General features: G+C 45.5%; 1 protein-coding gene across 2 annotated transcripts in view; it reads right to left on the reverse strand.

Annotated features, from left to right (window-relative positions):
- The window catches only part of rftn1b (raftlin, lipid raft linker 1b), a 129,806-nt gene that overhangs the window by 31,118 nt on the left and 78,068 nt on the right, over window positions 1–20,620 (reverse strand). Inside the window, exons 5-6 of one of the 2 annotated variants that reach the window (XM_083918605.1) lie at window positions 16,917–17,388; window positions 7,984–8,187 (exon numbers count right to left, since the gene is read on the reverse strand). In XM_083918605.1, coding sequence (XP_083774731.1) covers window positions 7,984–8,187; window positions 16,917–17,388 — 676 coding nt within the window. Of the gene's footprint in view, window positions 1–7,983; window positions 8,188–16,916; window positions 17,392–20,620 lie in introns of both variants that reach the window. The other variant, XM_083918604.1, reaches the window with a different exon arrangement.

Genomic DNA, 20,620 nt, shown 5'->3' on the forward strand with positions numbered 1-20,620 from the left:
GTGGTTTGAAATGTTTCTCTGGGCATTTTTGATGTTTTTGGTTTGACAGGTTCACCATTGAAACCCACTATCAATCAATCAATCAATCAATCCTTTATTTGTTAGGGACAGTGCACATTAATGAACAACGATAACAACATATCACTGTAAAAGTGCCGGATTATAGCAAAGATGCTCATTTGCATCCGTAGTCCCTGCTTAAAAAATACAAATACTACTAAATAACTAAATAAAATACAAATAGAAGAGACAAGACACACCGCACAACACATGACACACTCAGGAGGACACCAGACCCACACAGGATACAACAATGGAATAAGACGTCATGTGCGATATGACACAGTCGAGTCAGTGGTCGCACTTTTGATTCGATTTAAGCCACTTTTTGAGTCGACCTTTAAAAGAGGAATATGTGGGGCGTTCCCTTATTGTGGAGGAAAGACTATTCCAGATTTCCCCCCCTACGACAGACAACACATTCTTCCCAAATGCAGTGCGCCTGTGTGGGATCTCACAGTCTCCTCTGACACACGCCCTGGTGCTCAGACCCTCCAGAGTCCTTTTCTTTACTATAACAGCCTGCAGGGACTTACAATGCATAACTCCAAAGGCAGATATTCAGTGGTGCTTTTTCTTCAATGTACTGTTTCAGTGGTTGAATCTCTTAATTCATGTATTTTTATATGTTTAATTCAAGATTTTTAGTTGACTCACACACAACATTCACAGCTTGTGCATTTCCCTCACCAGTCAATGCACCTTCACAGATCAGCGTATATGTGTTAATGCCCAGCCGCCCGCTGCCGTGCCGGAAAGTGACCCTGCCCAATGTCATGTCCGCTGACATGATTTAAAAATGTGTGCCAAGCGCTGCCTCAGAGAGCTGGAGACGGGCTGCTGACAGCTTATCTATATTTCAAACAGGATGAGTGGACATCCAGAGAGAGAGGGACGGAGAGAGCGAACGGAAAACTAGACCGGGGTGTCTAATGTGTGTGTGTGTGTGTGTGTCTGTGGATTGGATGTGGCTCTTTCCTGTGGAGCCAAAGGTTTAGCAGCTGGCATGCTGGTACCTACGTGTTACCAGGCAGACTTTCGCTGGTAGAGAATGAACAGGGGACTGGATACCAGGGGGCGTTTGCAAATGTATAATCTGTCTGCTTCAGTCTAAATACAGAAGATACAGGGGTGGAAAACTCCAGCTGGGCAAGCATTTACATTTCCATTTATTTCCATTTTCCACTAGTTACAGCTAAAAATATGTTCCTTTACAGTACAGTATGAGCCCAGTCATGTGCACAGGCAATAGTGAACTGAGAGGGTGAGAAATTTGCCCTTTTTTTAAAGCCGGGATTTATCCTCCATCAGTGATAGACAGATACATCGTCCTGCTGACATTATCGGCTGATATCTGCATTCTTAAGGTGTAGTGTATCGTGTAGTATAGACTGCTGCATTTGCTGATAGTTTTTTCCCGGTATTATTTACAGACAGGCGTCCACAGGCAGCTCCGGGGTCCTTGAGACGCCTTTTTTAAGTTATAAATGTTCCGTTTTTTAAATTGAGACAACATTTTTTATCATCATTGTGTCATTGTTATGATGTGAATGGAGGGAGTAAAAGTAGTAGTGGCAAATATTGGCTCAAGAAAATCGGCAGTCTGTATCAGTTATCGGCTAAGGCTGATCAGCATCGGCCCTTATAAATCCATATCTGTCGATCCTTATCCTCGATCCATTCGTGAATTAAATGCACTGGCGACTACAATTATAAGTTTTTCCATCGTAGCACTTAGAGAAAACCATATTTTTGTGACTAAAGCGTACGTGGGCGCCTTTATTTCCCCTATTAGACACTGAAGACTGTTTGTCATTTGAAAACACACAAAAGCTAAAAGGAGCTTCAGCTTGTTATCTTGTGTGGATCATCAGCAACACTGTCAAAGCCCTTTGTTGACTGCTCAGGTACTGCTATAAACGGATTTTGCAGTTTAACCACCCGATTGAATTTACCATTTGCTCAAACGCCCAAATACCCTGAACTGTACAGTGTAAACACACATAACGACAACCGCGTAGAAACACATGAATCCTGCATTTATGGACATAAGTGTATACACACACATGCACTAACAAAGCCTTTTTTAATTCAACCTCTCATCAACTTTTGTCTCAGAAACGCTTGCAAATGGTTTCCGTCCCCTGAATTTCCTTTCACAGAATAAAAACCTTATTGGAATTGAACTTGTTTTCTCTCTCTCCCACCCTCTTACCCCCCTCTTTTTCTACCTCCATTGGCTTTGCCCAAATTTAGAAACCACTGAGAGCTGACTGTCATGCATATGAATAGCTCAATGTCTCTCCACCGGGCTACAAATCCTCATTGTGGCTCTGGAGATAGCTTAAGCTATACAAGGAACAAGGCAAGCTCCCGTCAACACCAACTGTCAGTTCTTCAGTAAACAAACTGAACCCCCCACCTTGCTCCTGACTCCAGGGAAGTCCTGTGAACTTAACTGTATTTCTTTGTGTATGCATGTGTGTAAAATTAGCGCATGTGTGTGTCTTTAAAGGTACAGTATATGGATGCATGTGGTGGTGTACTGTGTATGTGTGTGCGTTTGCAGGCAGTGCAGACAGTTGCTATGAATCTTTAATGCTTGTCTTATGACAGTGGGACCTGCGTGCAGCTTAGGATCTGTAAATTCAATATTGTAAGAACATCCCACCGTGTGGCTCAGACGAGGTCCCCGCTCACTGCAAACAAAGCTGCCACACCAAACAGGACTTACACTTAGCAGTCTTTTGTACACACACAAGTACACGTGCGTACGCAAACCATGCCCCTTGATGCTTTCTCATCCAGCTTCACCATGGAAACCCGTCTTCAGAAGGAGCATGGGGAAACGGTGCATTTTTGTAAATTGTGCAAAGTGCATCCCTGTGGATCACCGCACACAGCCGACTGTCAGATGATGGAAAGGCAGCACAGCAGTTAGGGAAGAAGCCGGAGTCGCAGCCTGACTGCAGGAACCGGAACAGTGATGCACGTGCTAACACATAAGGCAGGTAAACTATGAACCCAAGGTCGACAATCCGCAATATAAACAACAACAATAAACACTTCTGAGCAACATATTTTCTCATTCTCATATCAGTTGTATCGTGCTCCTCGCAATAAATGCAACTGGATTTTTAACTCTGAAAATGTACTTTTAGCTTTAAAAAAGTATCTAATCTAATTAAAAGGAAAGGTTAACTTCCTATAAATAGATTAATATACGCAGCATGGGAGCATTCATAACAGTGAGATGAAATTCAGTACAATAAACCATTTCACATGAGGCTCATAAACTGATATATCACTATGCTGTTATGCCAATATTGCCTGTTTTTATAATGATTTAATTCATATTGGATATGGTCAGTCACATTGTCCGCTCCATGATTAAGGTATGCAGATCTTAGAGTGCTTTCAAGTTGATTATAAATAATGTTTCCATTGGTAATGTAGGCATCAGATGCACAGACCCGTGCAGATAATTAATTCCAGTCAATTACTGAATGATGGGCTTTGCATAACTATAGTGCAATTATGAAGATTTGATAATGTGTGGTTAACTTTGAGTGTGTTCTGTTGACTCACAGTTAAACAGTGTTGGCACTGAAATTAATCTTTATTGTATTTGGGTGGATGACTGATGGGAAATCTATTGCGTTTTCAAAGATGCCAAATTGGACTTCATAATCTCTCTCAGATTACGCAGCATTACAACCGCTCAAAACTTTCCAATCAGGCAGGTTCGCAGGGTTTCAAGATGAGTCTCTGGTTCAAACGAGGACCAGCATCTCTCAGATCTATCCCATCCTTCAGGCTATTCACCTTTGAGCAAGGCACGTCAGTGGCACTTACAGCGGTATCAGAGGGTTGAAGCTACACCAGCCAACTCCCAGATATAACAACATGTAAAGCAACGCATCATTAAACAGGACTAAGGGCGCACTCACACTGTCCGTCCGTCCCGTGCCCCGTGCTTTAGGGTCCTTGTCCCCCCCTCCAGGCCCGTTTGTACTCACACTACCTGGGCCTCGGAGAATGCTTCTTGCTGCCTATACGTCATCACGCCGTAACACGTCACACGCATTGATGACGTCATGGCGATGCGTTGCTTTGTTTCCAAATCTTTCCGTAGACCTCAGAGTTTTTGTGCGTCTTGTCGACTGTTTTTGAATCTTTTCATCGACCAAATCTGCAGTAAACACTCCACCTCCGCATCACACCAACGTGAACCTTTCACCGCCATTGTTGTTGTTGTTAAATGTCCGCGCATGGTCCCTCCTTCTATTTTCTATGTCCCAACAGGCACACATAAATGACGCTAGTACCGCCGTAGGCGTCGTGCTCATGCTCGTACACGTGCGCACGCTCATGCTCGTACATGTGCAAACGCGCTCTACAAAAGCCCACCTCTCTCAGACGGGCCGTTGACGGCCAGCTGGCCGCAGTTATGCGCGGAACGGTTGCACTCACACTGGCACTAGGCTTGACCTGAAAAAACAGTTTTGGCGCGGTTCGGAAGGACAGTGTGAGTGCGCCCTAAGAGTCTGCAGCCATAGGAGCTCTGTGCTGAATGCTAGTGTCAGCATGCTCACGATGACAGCAGGTTTTCCATAGTCACATCTTAGCTAGCAAGTTAGCGTGCTAACATTTGCATCAAACATAAAGTACAACCGAGGCTGCTGGGAACATCATGAGTTCTGCAGATATTTGGTCATAAACCAATTTTGGACCATTTTTTACCTGATGATGGTGCTAGACGAAAAATGGTTACCAGAGATAGAAAGACTCCTCGTGACGGCAACATGAATAAGAGTGCTGCAGGAACGAGTCCTAAAACCCAGAGATGAGTCGGCATTTTCTGAAATAAGAACCAGGACAATGCTAGCTTCTGTGTCAGCCTACAAAAACACGTTATCCAGGTATCCCTCTATACCTGGATGCAGCATCCAATGGATGTTTAGCCATTTCACTTGAAGCCACACATGTCAACCCCCTGGTGACACTAGAGGGAAACGTTGGGAAGGCCAACATCATTAGGATTCACCCCCGCATCATTTATAACTGCATTATATTTCATGGCAATCTGACCAACAGTTGTTGAGGTATTTCCGTCTGGACCACAGAGACGGGCCGACCGACCAACAGACATTTGCCATCCATAATAAAAAGAGGAATGCAGGCTCAGAAACACTTCCCCGGACGGATAAATCATGTAAAAACAATATTAGTAGAGGATAAAAGTATAAAGGAAGGGCAGAAAAAGGTCAGTCTTTAAAAAAAAACCTCATTAGAGTGCACGTGTGTCTGCCAGTAGATGAAAGCTGAAGCACACTGCACTGTACCTCAAAACAATGCTGTCATTACATTCACCCATCCAACTGCATGCGTCTGTCTCTGTCAGTCCATGTCCTTTAGCGGACTGTTTTGCTGTCAAACATGTCCTTGAAGTTCATGAGGCTGAGACGTCGTCGAGCGTCTCATCGTGAATTCAGAAAGCCGTCTCAAAGAAGTTGCTAAATATGGAAACAGCAGGAATGGATACTGATTCTAAAGCCGAGCCGCGGCGCAGTCGTTTGATGTAATTAGCTGCTTACAACAAACGGGGATGCCGCTTTGATGTCATACTGCCAGCTACTCTCAAGAGACCAAAATCCACAAAGTGCAGCGTTCACCTCTGTAAAGTTGTCTGTTTTCTAAAGTGGCTTGCTTAAGCTGTGGGCTGAGATCAGTGCTGTATGTCGGTGAAGGCAGAGGCGGTTTCATAACGCAGCTGATCTACTTTCAATCCTGCCGAGCAATTTCACTGTTCGAGAGACACATATCTCAGCGGTGCATTAAATATGCAAAATGTGTTAGAGGACCCTTATAAGCAGAAAAAAACTGAATCATAATAAAACACTTCATTACTCCATTCTCAGGACATCAAATATGCAAGGAGGCACTAATTTGTTATCAGGTTAATTATCTATGTTTCAGAGTTGCTGAGGCGTTCACTTTCCCAGATTAATGAATTATGACTCTTATTTACTCTGGCTGGCTGATTTATCCCGTGTCAGAGCGCAGCACAGAGCCGCCGGGGTCTGATGGAAGAGGAAAACCCAAACAGGAAATAGTTTAAAAGAGGTTACCAGACAGTTCCATCAACTCCAGCTTCTGAATCCTCCTCCATAAAGAAAGAATCATGTCAGACACACAGGACTGTGGTGAAAACAGACTCCATGTTTCTGTCATTTCTAAGGGCGCACTCGCACTGTCCTTCCGCAACGTGCCCCGGGCTTTAGGGTACTTGTCCCCCCCTCCCTCTCCCCACGTGCCCCAGGCCCGTTTGTACTCACACTACCTGGGCCTCGCGCAAATGCTTCTTGCTGTCCATACGTCATCACGTCGTAACACGTCACACGCATTGATGACGTCATCGCGATGCGTGGCTTTGTTTCCAAATCTTTCCATAGACCTCAGAGTTTTTGTGCGTCTTGTCGACTGTTTTTGAATCTTTTCATCGACCAAATCTGCAGCCCTTGCTTTATGGTCTATCTCATCTCATCTCGTCTCATCTCATCTTCAGCCTCTTATCCGGGGTTGGGTCGCGGGGGCAGCAGCTTTAGCAGGGGACCCAAACATCCCTTTCCCGGGCCACATTAACCAGCTCTAACTGGAGGATCCTGAGGCGTTCCCAGGCCAGTGTGGAGATCTAATCTCTCCACCTGGTCCTGGGTCTTCCCCGAGGCCTCCTCCCAGCTGGACGTGCCTGGAACACCTCCCTAGGGAGGCGCCCAGGGTTCATCCTTACCAGATGATCCTGAACCACCTCAACTGGCTCCTTTCAACGCAAAGGAGCAGCGGCTCTACTCCGAGTTCCTCACGGATCTATATTTCCCTAAATAGGACGGTAATTTACTAAATGACCCTCATGCTGTATTGAAGAAGAGTCGAAACTGGAGATTGAATCGAGTGAGGAGTAGGCTCATTTTCTCATTGACTTCTATAAACCAGCAACTAGTGGAGTCGCCCCCTGCTGGAAATGAGACAGAATGCAGATTTAAGGCACTTCCTCATTGGCTTCCCTTTTCAGACCCGGAAGCTACGTCCTTCTCTATTACACAGTCTGTGGTTAGTGAACACTGAACACGGAACCCAAAGTTCACCTGAGGATGGTGGAAATATCATTCGTGTTGCAGGTGCTGAACCAAACTAAGGATGTCAGTACCATATTTCATGGTAATCCATCCATCAGTTTGTTCAGACGTTTAATCTAAAGCCACAAATGTCAGGAGGAAATCATGTTTTGAGCCAGTCCATCGTGTTGGATGTTGAGATTCAGTATTTGATGGGCTAAGTGAGAAGAAGTTTGATTCATCTTCATTCAAAAATTCTTAATGGAGCTTGAAATTTCCAACACAATAGCTTTCAGTCGTCGGGTTTGCCGTAGAAGTGTATTTAAATATGTTGCGATTGTTTCCTGGAGGAATATGAAAAGAAGCTAATGCATTATTAATAATTCAACAGGCCAAGGTGCATCATTACCTGCCCCGGGCTTTGTATTTTGTAGATGTCGACGTGAATTTGGCTTCAACAGTTTTTACCGTGAGGAGGGGAAAAAAGGCTTCTTGGGAACCTTTTCATGTTTTATTAACAGTAATTGTCTGAGCTTTGGCACAAACTGCAGAGCAACAATGCTGGAGAATGTATGAAGCCGAGACCAAAGGTGAAGGCTCCTTTAATATTTAAGGGACTAAAACTCTACTGTGTTATTGTTTGCTCATTACAAACCTCTCCGCTCTAATGTCTGCTCATTGTGTTTGAGACGTAACCTAAAAACTGCATGTGTGGTTATTAAAATTGCAGTGAGTTTTGTTCCTTAGGAGACATATTGTCCCATATATATTGTTCCTGCAGTAAAAGCGAACCGCGCTGGCTTACCGTTCACGTTGCCCAGATGAAAGTATCCATCGACCAGCGAAGCTCCGTTGTTGAAGTGCTGGGTCATGTGATCCAGCCAGTTGGCCTCCACGCCTTTGACCCCCTCATCGCAGTTTTGAACCCGCAGTGGCACCTTGACAGTGTAGTACTTCACCTGGGCCTCTCGGACCGACGGGTGGTTGTACAAAGCGAGCAGCTCCGCGCCTGTTGAGACAAACAAACCCCCCCGCCGTTGATTTAACTCAGTGTGGGATGTGACAATACAGATGTAGCCTTTGTGGAAGTCCCACATTTTACTGCATGGTTATTGAACTACTGTTGTACGATGGCCAAAATCCAAAGTGCAACTTGGCACAGTGTGTCAGTAGGAGCATTTTCCCTATTGAGCTGCCAGACGTTATAAGAGATGGCCCGGTAAACGGTTGGCTGAGACACAGATTCTGTTTGGCAAATATAACTTTTGTTGCAATGCAAACAACTGTCTGCAGTATTAAGTTACAAACCGCTTCCTTATGTTTTTTAAAGATTTTTTAAAAGATTGTATGGCTACACGGTTGTGTGGTCTGTCGCCTCACAGCAAGAAGGTTCCTGGTTTGAATCCCGGCGGGGGCCCTTTCTGTGTGGAGTTTGCATGTTCTCCCCGTGTCTGCGTGGGTTTTCGCCGGGTTCTCCGGTTTCCTCCCACAGTCCAAAGACGTGCAGGTGTTCGGTTCATTGATGACTCTAAATCACCCGTAGGTGTGAATGGTTGTCTGTCTCTGTTCATCTCTATGTGCCCTGTGATAGACTGGCGTCCTGTCCAGGGTGGACCCCGCCTAAATACGGGTGATTTAGAGTCATCAATGAACCTACCTCATTTAACAATGACAGATTAAAACAGTGACAGTTAAATTCACACCCCGCCTAGTTAAAATGAAAGTGTAGTAGCAGGAGTCGGGAGAGATTACTGACAAGATGATGTTGGAGGATTCGCTATCAAAGCGCCTAGCAAATGCGTCAATTTGGCAATATTTCAATATGTCAAACTGTTTTCTCTGGCAGCGAGAGCGTCTCAAGTTTAATAATTGTGACGGCACAATGGGCGCAGTTCATCATTCATCTCTTCCATGTGATGGTGACATGGTCAGTGTCTCTGTTATATAAAATGTGTTATTATCATAAAAAAATAAATGAAGGGTAAATGGACTTATTTTAGTCTTCTGACTACTCAAGGCGCTTCCACACGACTTGTCACATTCACACAGACATTCACAGTGATGGCGGTGGACATTACATACCATCTAAACCAGGGGTGTCAAAGTGATCCAGTAAAGCTCCGCTGTGGCTGCAGGTTTTCATTCCAACCAAGCAAAAACACACCTGACTCGACTCATGCAATCACCTGAACTGTCTTCACACAGTTGATTTTTTGGACCAGGTGTGTTTTTGATTGGTTTGAATGAAACCTGCAGCCACACGGCCCTTTACTGGAACCCTTTGACACCCCTGATCTAACCATTCACCCCACATCCACACACCCATGTGCAGCACGAAGAGCAATTCGGGGTTCAGTGTCTTGCCCAGGACATGACATTTGAAGATGCATGTCATGCGTTCTGCAGCTGCATTGCTGGAGTCTTGCAAGCCCATGAATGCAGGACAGCACATCTGTATGCGAGACGGATAATCCGATACAAACTTCGACATCATTATCATATCATGAACAAAAGTTCCACCTCGCAGGTGAAAAATGGAGAACAAATGCAAAAGAAATACAAGATGAGATTTGTGTTGCCCCGAGCTGGACTCACAAATTCTGCTGCAAATCTTTTCCAAGGCTGCTTTTTTCTTTTTTCAGACAACAAACGTGAAGTGAATCAAAAGCAATTTCATCATATTCATGCTACGAGTCAGCCCCCTGTTCCTTTTAATGTTTACCACAAGTGATGCTACTCTGCCCATGCAGGACTTAAAAGGAACCATTTCATTGTAACTAAGTTAATTTCAAGTATAACCTTGAATAATGCATTAAAAGCTCTCCAGCTAGCGTTTGTTTACATCAAGCACAAATATACATAATGCAGTGAGCCTCAGGAGGGAGGAACAGGCTTGGAGACTTGCCAGCGGTACGTATGTCACGGCTCCTCATATCACACTGAATCAAAGTGGAAAGACTTTTATTTGTTGTGATCTGAGCGAGTGAAATATTTGCTCTGCTTAGCTCTGAGAAAACAGCGAACATGAAGATGTGAGCGGGGTTTGAATCGGGCAGAACGATTCAAATCTGCTAACATTTCCCCCTTTCTCTCGAATGCAAATGTCAGATTGTCAGTCCACAAGTGAACCAGATGGATGAGCAGAATGTGCAGCACTGCCACCCACTCGTCTCCCCCACCCCCCAACCACCACCACCACCACCCCCACACACACACACACGCGCACACACACATTGACGTAGGGTGGCGGTAGGGGGAGTCATGGCTCAGTCGCTCTGCTTCCTCCGTACATCCATCCGTCCGGCAGACACCCAGGAAGAATGAATCATTTATAACCATTTCTTGTCTGGCTCGTGTGACTGATGTGACAGCTGGCCACCAAATTCCCTAAATCTTGTCATTTGTCACTCTCCAGAAAAGTCGAATCACAGCAGAATATTCGACGCACCCGCCCCGCGTCCCTCCCTATGTTACCCCACGTTACAACAAGAACAATATGGCAAACAAATCTTGGACAACACGCGTCAACAAAATGACTTCCCGTTCGACATGCGTCCGACCCGCCAGAGCCACACGTTCGCTCACTGTGAATGATTTCCGAAGCGATCTGTATCATATTAACTGGTTTACAGTTTATGTGCACAAGCCGGAGATGATGCATCACTTGGGTTTGTCCCATGAATCCTCTCTGTGTCTCAGAGAGCTTCAGGCGGGCCATGAAGAAGACTGCTTTTGGAAAAACTGTGTCATGTATACTTAAAATGCAGTGAAGCTTATGTTCTGCAATCATGGTGTAATTGGTTCAGTAACAACATTAAACCGTACACGACACATGATTCTTTGATGGGACTATTACAGATAGAGGTCAGATTTGTTCACAGGCATGAAACATGCTGCTAAGCTCTGTTTTTCTGTGTAATAGCTGAGAACTGTCAGTGCACTGTAATTCATTCTAGTCTAATTACGCTGTGATTAAGCCGCTAGAGCTACTGTAATTCGAAAGGAGGGGTAAGAAGCTAATTTTCTAACCTTTTATTTGCTCGGTAAAGACTTTCTGGGTCTGTAAACATCTTCTCAGTCGTGCTCTGTTCACAGGAGATACTGCGTACTAGAGATCTTGCCTAAGGGAAAACTTCAGCAGGGCAAAACAGGACGGGGGTATTATCAGGAGATATAAGGACTATCTTATGGTATTTATACGTAGGCAAGGCATCAAACCATCTGTCTTGCAGAGACCCATCATCTCTGGGCTGCAGGGTTATAGTAAGTCAAGCTGGAGCCGTGCCTTCACCTGACATTCTTGAATATTTCAGAAAAACATTTTGATAGATATCTGTAGGGATGCGCTCAAAATGATTATTTATTCAGCCGCACTATTTTACACAAATCCTGGTTCAGGTGCAGCCAGAGAAACTCAGCGTGCAGACTTTTTGTAGCTGAAACGAACTGCAAGTCAATGCATTTAAATCACTGAATTTAAAAGTTATAATAGCCGGGATTTTATCACGCTATTCAAAGGACCCAAGGACAATAAACATGAATAAATAAAGGGAATAGTGGTGGAAATATTTGCATGATGCAACTTTGTTCTACCGTCTAGCTGTGAGTTGCAATGCAAATGCAAACGTGGTTGAGCTTTTGCATCGAAAGCTTTTTTTGTTTGTTTTAAATTGTAAATGGGAGTCAATGGTTAACACTTTGATTTGCAATATTTCATCTCATCTTATCTCATCTTCATCCTCTTATCCGGGGTCGGGTCTCGGGGGCAGCAGCTTTAGCAGGGGACCCCAAACTTCCCTTTCCCGGGCCACATTAACCAGCTCTAACTGGGGGATCCTGAGGCGTTCCCAGGCCAGTGTGGAGATCTAATCTCTCCACCTGGTCCTGGGTCTTCCCCGAGGCCTCCTCCCAGCTGGACGTGCCTGGAACACCTCCCTAGGGAGGCGCCCAGGGTTCATCCTTACCAGATGATCCTGAACCACCTCAACTGGCTCCTTTCAACGCAAAGGAGCAGCGGATGCTGAACTTCTCCCCCTCTCTCTAAGGGAGACTCCAGCCCCCCTCCTGAGGAAACACATGTCGGCCACTTGTACCCGCGACCTCGTTCTTTCAGTCCTGACCCAGCTTTCATGACCACAGGTGAGGGTAGGAACGAAGATTGACCGGTAGATCCAGAGCTTTGCCTTCTGGCTCAACTCTCTTTTCGTCACAATATTTCAGCCCAAAAAAATGTCTTAATTTACACAAAAAAATGTGTCTCCGAAGAACTCATGAAATGAATTACATACAGATTTCATGCCTCATGATTTTCTCACCCAAACCAGTTCACTGAGAAGTTTGCGATGCTACACCAACATCTTATAATTCCTCAGTGCAGACGGCAGAAGAGAATACTTTGTTAGAGAGAACAGGAGGTGAAGGCTCTTTGATCTCTAAGTAAGTCTGTTAGTAACCAACATGACTCTGTAAAATGAGGCTCCCTCTCCCTCCTCCTGTCCCCTCGTGCTACGGTGGCCTGCAATGACACAAGCAAACATTACTGTGTAATAGAAACGGAGCAGAGATCTGCTGGAGAGTTGCTGTTTTACCGAGAAACAGCGGTAACGACCTGGCAGTGTCATTTTCTTTTTTTTGGCAGTGTAACAAGAACACGATTTAAAAGCCAGACTTGGCCCTGATCGATACCTTTATTAATGTTTCCAGAATTATTATGGTCATTTTCTGTTATAGGGCAGTAAAATCCTACCTAATGCCCCAATAATTCGATCTTTATAGCTTTACTTGTGTATCTCACACACACAGACACACCAAAGGGAATGACTCAAAGGCCCCTTTGAACCTAATCGCATGAATTAATTACATCAGCACACGGCCGCTAAGCCTGTAGGGAATGAAGTCTGTGCAGCTAGCCTGACTCTTGTTGTCGCTGACAGTCCGTCTGACAAGTAAATGAATGCGTGAGTGTCGTTTGGACGTTGAAAGCATGTCGCTTCAAAGGCTTATCTGATGGCCGCCCGGCTGTCCCAATGACGAGGACGGCAGGCTGCAGACCCTGCCTGATCTTAGCAGCGTGGCTTTCCAACATGACATGTCATCATTGTAATGTCGGTTTGTATAATCTGAGGAGCCGGTCACTGATCCCATCAGAGCAGAGATAACGCTGATCTACGCTGAAAAGACTTCCTCTGCACATTGACTAAGATGCCGATGATTCCCGACCGATTCCTCCGGATTACACCTATGACAAAGCTCTCAATTTAGGATTTGTCCTTCATTTTTTGCTGCTTGTTTTGATAAAGAAATGACATTACAAGAAGCTCAATGCATTTAAGCATCAGAGGAATAGATAGCTCACGCAGTTGAACACTTGCTTGTTAAATGTTGACATAAATATCCTGTTTTTCTGTTTCATGACGTCTCTCGCACATCTGCCTCGCCATACAAAATATATTCATATACCACTTTGCATGGTAGGTTATATTATTCAAATCCAGGAAAGGTGACACTGTAGTATGCAGATGTAGTTGGGAAGAGGTAAAGCTGTAAAAGGGATAAAATATGGTAATATATAAATGTATGTATGTTCATAAAAAAAGAATCCAGGTGGCATTTAATTCCCTACAAACGTTTTTTCTGCTCATGCAAATGACAGTGATTTTTATGGCACAGGGTCGTCTTATCCACACATAATTGTACAGCTGCCACTACCATGCTTAACTTTCAGTTCTGCTCTTACACCAGAATCCTTTTCCTTAAAACCATCCAAGTGTTTGAGCCTCCAAAACTTCCGGGCTCAGTTTCTATCCAGAGCTCCCGTCTCAGGGATGCTGATCCTCTTTCGATCGTAAACCATAAACTGTCGCCAGTTTTCACTGTCAACACTTGTGCACGGCGTTCACCTCCAGATCTGAGGTTTTAAGCAAGGACAAGCCAGCAGTATCTGAGACTCTTGGGCTTCCTCGGAAGACTGGGCATTAGTAGAGAGGGACAAGGGAGCTTGGCAGGCTCCTCTACCACCCCGGCTGGCCGTTATACCAGCGCTGCTGGCGTAGTCGCAGGGATTCGGGGGGGATGAAGGTGGGGGTAGAGAAAGAGCTGTGACGCTGAGGGAGGTAGAGGACGAGGCAGTGGGGGATTATCTCACTGCAAAATGCACTGCAGGGAGGCCCAGATGGACCAGTGGGCTGTGGTCTGCTGTGGTGCCAAGTGTGAGTTTCTGCACACATATGCATGAAGACACAAGCAAACTAAGTACGTGGACCTCAAAGAGTAAATTCATAATGCCACACTCAGTATTAAGTGCTTTTAACCTAATCGCTTTGTACACTGTATATTCAAATATACAGTATACACACAAACACACATGAGTTAACACTCCCACTGGGACGTGTGTCAGTTTGCACAGTGCAGCGACAAATATCACAAATAGGTTCGGTGAGAGGGGGAGGGGGGCGATGGTGGTGGGTGTCTCCATCTGTCAGAATGCTGATATAAAGCTGAAACTATAAATGTCTATGCTAATTTAAACAGCGTTCACACAGAAAAGGGGGTTACCATGAATAACCTAGAGAGGTGAAGCTACAGTACGTGTGCGTCACTTCCTGGTAGGACGGAAAAGTGAGCCATGAAATGTGCAAATGTCTAAAAAAAACATCCAACAAAGCTGTTGTGGCGAATTTCATAGACTTCGCTTCATCATGTGCGAGTATGAATCTGTGTGCGCGCAGCCATAAGACGATCCCCTTTGTGTGACAGATAGAGAGGATTATATCCTAAGGCGGCACATTGTTGTGTAACATCGAGGCAATAGCAAGAAATGACACCTCCGCAGTTGCCAAGCGTTTGGAGAGGGATCTGCGGCGCCATGCTGTTCTTTAGTTAAACAGCCAAAAGGTACGGCTTCAAATGTAACCAGAACACACATTTACACAGATTCCAGACAGATATTGGCTAAAGATTAGAAGCTGCCAGTTTGAATATCTGTGAATGTCAGAAAAAGAAGATACAGTTAACCGCGGATGCCCCCGAGGGAAGGATTCAACCCCAGATCTGCTCCAGCTGCTCTGGGACCAGCAGACGACTGACTCTCTCAGGGCGCACTCACACTGTCGTTCTGTCCCGGGCCAAAGCCGGTTTTTCAGCTAAAGCCTAGTACTTTTAAGCAGTGTGAGTGCACCCGCTCCGCGCATAACTGCGGCCAGCGGGGGCCGTCCACGCTTGAAAGAGGTGGGCTTTAGCAGAGCCATTTGCACATGTACGAGCACGAGCGTGCGCACATGTACGAGCACGAGCACGAGCCCTACGGCGGTAGCAGTATGTGCGCCTGTTCGGACATAGAAAAAAGAAGGACGGACCATGCGCGGACATTTAACAACAACAACAATGGCGGTTGTGATGCGGTGGTGGAGTGTTTACTGCAGATTTGGTCGATGAAAAGATTCAAAAACAGTCGACAAGACGCACAAAAACTCTGAGGTCTATGGAAAGATTTGTAAACAAAGCCACACACACGCGTTCAATGCGTGTGACGTGTTACGGCGTGATGACGTATAGGCAGCAAGAAGCATTGGCCGAGGCCCAGGTAGTGTGAGTACAAACGGGGCTGGGGCGCGGGGGGACAAGTACCCTAAAGCCCGGGTCGCGGTGCGGAAGGACAGTGTGAGTGCGCCCTCAGGTGTGAACGCGTATCATTTTGAAAAATGGATAAATGTGAAGACGGCATTCAGCTCATGTCCGTAAATGATGGAGAAATCAGCCTCATCGACGCTGAGCCTTTCACAGTTTGAAATTTTGACCTTCAATTATCGTAATTATCCTCCCTCATTAGGACTTTCTGTGTAATTTGTGAGGATAACTGTGTGCCAGAGCTCGTGTCATTTGGACTTTAGAGTCTTTGTTGTGTTTTTCAATTTTGGCATTTAATTAAAGAGCCCCCGTTGGGCCAATTAGTGCGATTTCCTTTAAAAGAGTCTGTTCACCCAAATAAGAAAGTAACATATGTACTCACTCACCTCCGCCACAGTACGTGTGGTGGAGGCTACATAAAGAAAAAGAAAAAGATGAAATTACAGCAAAGGTATCTTTTAATGGTAATGTAAATCCCTGCCACTTGCACCGATGTGTGGAGGGACGGGAGCGAGCAGACATTTTCCTTTGGATACGAATCCAGCATCACATTACTTGTAGTACTGATTAACTCTTTTTATTCGTCTCAAGCGCAACCGTGAATGATGTCCCTGACACTTAGGTCTCTCTGTTTCTCAGCCACCATGTTGTGATAGAGGTTGCAATACTGTTTTCCTTGGGAACAGAATTGAGTTTGTTGAAACACTTCATTTAAAAAAAACGTAAAACTCAAAGGTGAAAATGTGTTTTTACGCAGGGAAAGACGCAGAAAAGAAACCTTTAAGATGAATAATTGTAAATATTGTCGTCATGGTGAATTTGTTCAGGAAAGGAACAAACCTTCCTAACATGCACGTGTATTTCTCTTCACCTCGTGTTGTTGCTTTATTCTTATATTCAGTGTAACTGCCGCACATGCTCTCATGGCTGCATTATACCCAGAACAGGAAACAAAACATCGACTGTTGCAATTACTTGGACTCCGCTCTTGTCCCCAGATTCATTCATTTCCCACATAATGTAAAAGCTTTAGTCCTAATGTGCATGTTTTTCGCTCATCACATCATTTTCCTTTCAGTTTGAGCTGATGATGCAACCATAGAGACCACTCACCGTCGCCCCTCCGCAGGCGGTATCTCGGCCTCTCCTTTGCGTCGCTGCCACTGTCTTTGTTGTTATTGTGACACGGCGACTCCTCCTCCGTCAGCTCCTCCGTCAGCTCCTCACTGCGTTCCTGATCTCCTTCTGGTGTCGGAGAAGCCACGGGCGAGACCTCGCCGTGACTGCCCGTCACCCCGCTCCCTGAATGGTTGCTTTGATTCTTCTCCCCACCCGGTGCTCCTTCCCCAGCCTCCTCCTTCTCCTCTTTGTCCACTGCGTCACCTTGGGCTGCAGGTGCTGCGTGGTTTGTGGGGCTTGAGGGGTTCGAGGGGCTGCAGCTGCCCAGGGAACCGAGCACAGAGCTCGGGCTGGAGTGCAGGGAAAGGGAGGGGGTGTCTGGCTCCCGGATCCTGGTGCATGGCGCCCCGTAGGGTTCCTGGACGAATCCAACGAACATCACCCCCTGGTCCGCAGCATCCTGGATCTGCTGTTGGGAGCATGGACCAAAAAAAGTTAGAATGATACAAAAACAGGCAATCACTGCTGCATCTGTACTTTGCATTCACTGATTTTGATTGAGTAATTCAATTAAATTCTATTCAATTTTTTTTAAAGCGCCAAATCAGAACAAAAGTCATCTCAGGACACTTTACAGAGTAGGTAAAGCCCAACAATTCCCCCGTAGAGTACGGTGGCAACAAAGACCCAGCTCCACGGAGGACAGTCATCTGTCCTGACACAATCATCTTAAATAAGAATTCCTTTATTATTCCCGCAATGGGGATATTTCTCACACACACACACACACACACACACACACACACACACACACACACACACACACACACACACACACACACACACACACACACACACACACACAAGCGAGGAGGCTGCCAGTGACCAGCACCCCGAGCAGTTGGGGCTTCGGTGCTTTGCTCAACAGAACTGGCACCTCTCCAGCCACCAGCCCACGCTCCATTCATGGTCCACACAGGGACTCAAACTGGCAACCCTCTGGTTCCCAGCCAAGTCACCTATGGACTGAGCTACTGCCGCCCCAAAACACTGACTCTTAAATATGGGGACGGTTTCTGCCTCCAGAATAACACTTGGGAGTCGGTTCCACAGGAGTGGAGCTCGGTAGCTGAAGGCTCTGCCTCCCGTTCTGCTTTTGGAGACTCTAGGAACGACGAGTAGTCCTGCATTCTCAGAGCGCAGAGATCTAGTCCGGTGATACGGTACTATGAGCTCTTTAAGACACGACGGAGCCTGACCAATAAGAGCTTTGTAGGTAAGATTAGAAATTAAACAAGTAGCTGTTTGACAGAATATGAATCATCAGCTGTTTTGATGGTAGTAATAATTCTCAGCTTCCTTCTCTTCCTCATATTTGATGGTAAATTGATTCAATTTGGGTTTGAACTGCGTGGATAAAACAAGCTATTTGAAGATGTCACCTTGTGCGCTGAGAAACTGTGATGAACTGTGATTTACAGACTACGTAATTAATAGAGGAATGATATGAGTTAATGATCACGATCGGCAGACTAATAAGTGATAAAAGTAATCATTAGTTGCATCCCGTGACGTGATTGGAGGTGATGAGAAGTCGCTGTCGCACTCATTAGTTTTGGGAAAATGCCTAAAATGTAAATTCAGGATGGGAAATAAGAACAATACGGAGCAGAACACAAACAACACGTTATTTCCCAAGAGATCTCAAACTGAAACCAGACTTTCACACTTAGTTTCAGATCAATTATCTTGGAATTGATTCTTTTTCCCCCACAATACTTTTCATGGAGTCCTCTGCAGTTATCTCAGGACACTTTACAGAGTAGGTAAAGACCACACTCTATGACTTATTTATGATTTACACAGACCCAACAATTCCCCCGTAGAGTACGGTGGCAATGACAACCTTCACTATAACAGACAGGAACGACAGACAGACCCAGCTCTGTGGAGGACGGACATCTGTCTTGATCTGACTTGATCCTCGTGCCCGATAGGACGATTGCTCGATCAAAGACATATCTAGCACATTAATCAAAAAGATCCAACCGGGGAGCCACTTGGTGTGCGGTTCTACTTGTTTTAATTAGCATAAATAAACAGACCACTTTCTGTAGCTTCAACAACCAAACTCTGCTGTCCTCATGACATCCCAGCAGCTTCTCCAATCAGTAATCAATAATCATTGGTTCTTTTGGAGCGCTCACAGTCAGAGTCAGGCACCGGCCGCATCACAAATCCAGGGCTCTAGTTGCTTCCGTTTTTTCTTGACGGGTACAAAAATAAGTCTTTGCGCCGACTTTCTCAGTAGTGTTCAAGTAGAAAAGGGTTCTGGTGTTCGGAAATGCAGCGTTAGCGGGTTTCTTTCTTCTTTCTACGCATTCATCTTCAACTGCTTGTCCCTGTCGGGGTCGTAGGGGGCTGGAGCCGATTCCAGCTGACATCGGGCGTGAGGCGGGGTCCACCCTGGACAGGACGCCAGTCTATCACAGGACACATAGAGACAAACAGAGACAGACAACCATTCACACCTACGGGTGATTTAGAGTCATCAATGAACCGAGCACCTGCACGTCTTTGGACTGTGGGAGGAAACCGGAGAACCCGGAGAAAACCCACGCAGACACGGGGACAACATGCAAACTCCACACAGAAGGGCCCCAGCAGGGATGCGAACCTGGAACCTTCTCGCTGTGAGGCGACAGTGGTAACAACCACACCACCGTAGAGCCCTTTCTCCTTTCCTCTTATTGTCATCTGGCATTTTATGTCAATATTGGGATCCTGCCACGACGCAAGATTGAAACTTTAACTGTCAGAGAATGTTAATGATGCTATTCTCCATTTCCTGCACCCCCCTCCACCAACCACCCTCCACCCTCCGCCCACTCCCCCAGAGCAAAGGCGGGGCCCGTCTCTATCTCCATCCGCAGTGAGGGAGGAGAATAGGAATCAAATCAAATGGCAGGTTATTCACTATGAAATTAAATTGGAAAACAGTGGCATTGTTTCCAGCCATATTGTTTAATATCGGCGAGCGCTCTCCGGGTGCCTCCGCATCACATTCCCCACACCAATATGTTGAAATGGAATTGCTGAGATAAAAGGGAACTGTTGTATCTCATTTAATGGTAATGCATGCAGTCAGAGAGAGAGAGAGAGATGAATGGCTCCCAGTGTCTAATGTTGGTGCAGTTGATCGCAAAGTAGATTTCAATAGTGTGCCGTAATGATTGAATTTATTTTTAGTAGCGTTTTCATTATAATTTGATCAAATCCCATGTTTGACAAAGCAGAACCGTTCATATTAGATTTGTTTTCTCAGAGACATCTCGCCAACAGTCGCACACGATGACAAAGACTAGATAACCACGGATAAAGTGAGTTTACATGAGCGACAAAACGGGAATAAATCACAACGAATGTATGTTCAAAGTTAAATGTCATGCTGACTTAGAAGAAGAAGAATTCCTTTATTCGTCCCGCAATGGGGAAATTACAATTTTCACTCTATTTTTTTTTTTTCATGTTACACACACACACACACACACACACACACACACACACACACACACACACACACACACACACACACACACACACACACACACACGCTCAGACAGGACCTTTATACATGCAACTAATGGAGAGATGTTAGAGCGAGGGGGCTGCCAGTGACCGGCGCCCCGAGCAGTTGA

The sequence above is a fragment of the Echiichthys vipera genome, assembly GCF_963691815.1.
Source record: "Echiichthys vipera genome assembly, chromosome: 8".
In the NCBI taxonomy this organism is placed as follows: Eukaryota; Metazoa; Chordata; class Actinopteri; order Perciformes; family Trachinidae; genus Echiichthys; species Echiichthys vipera.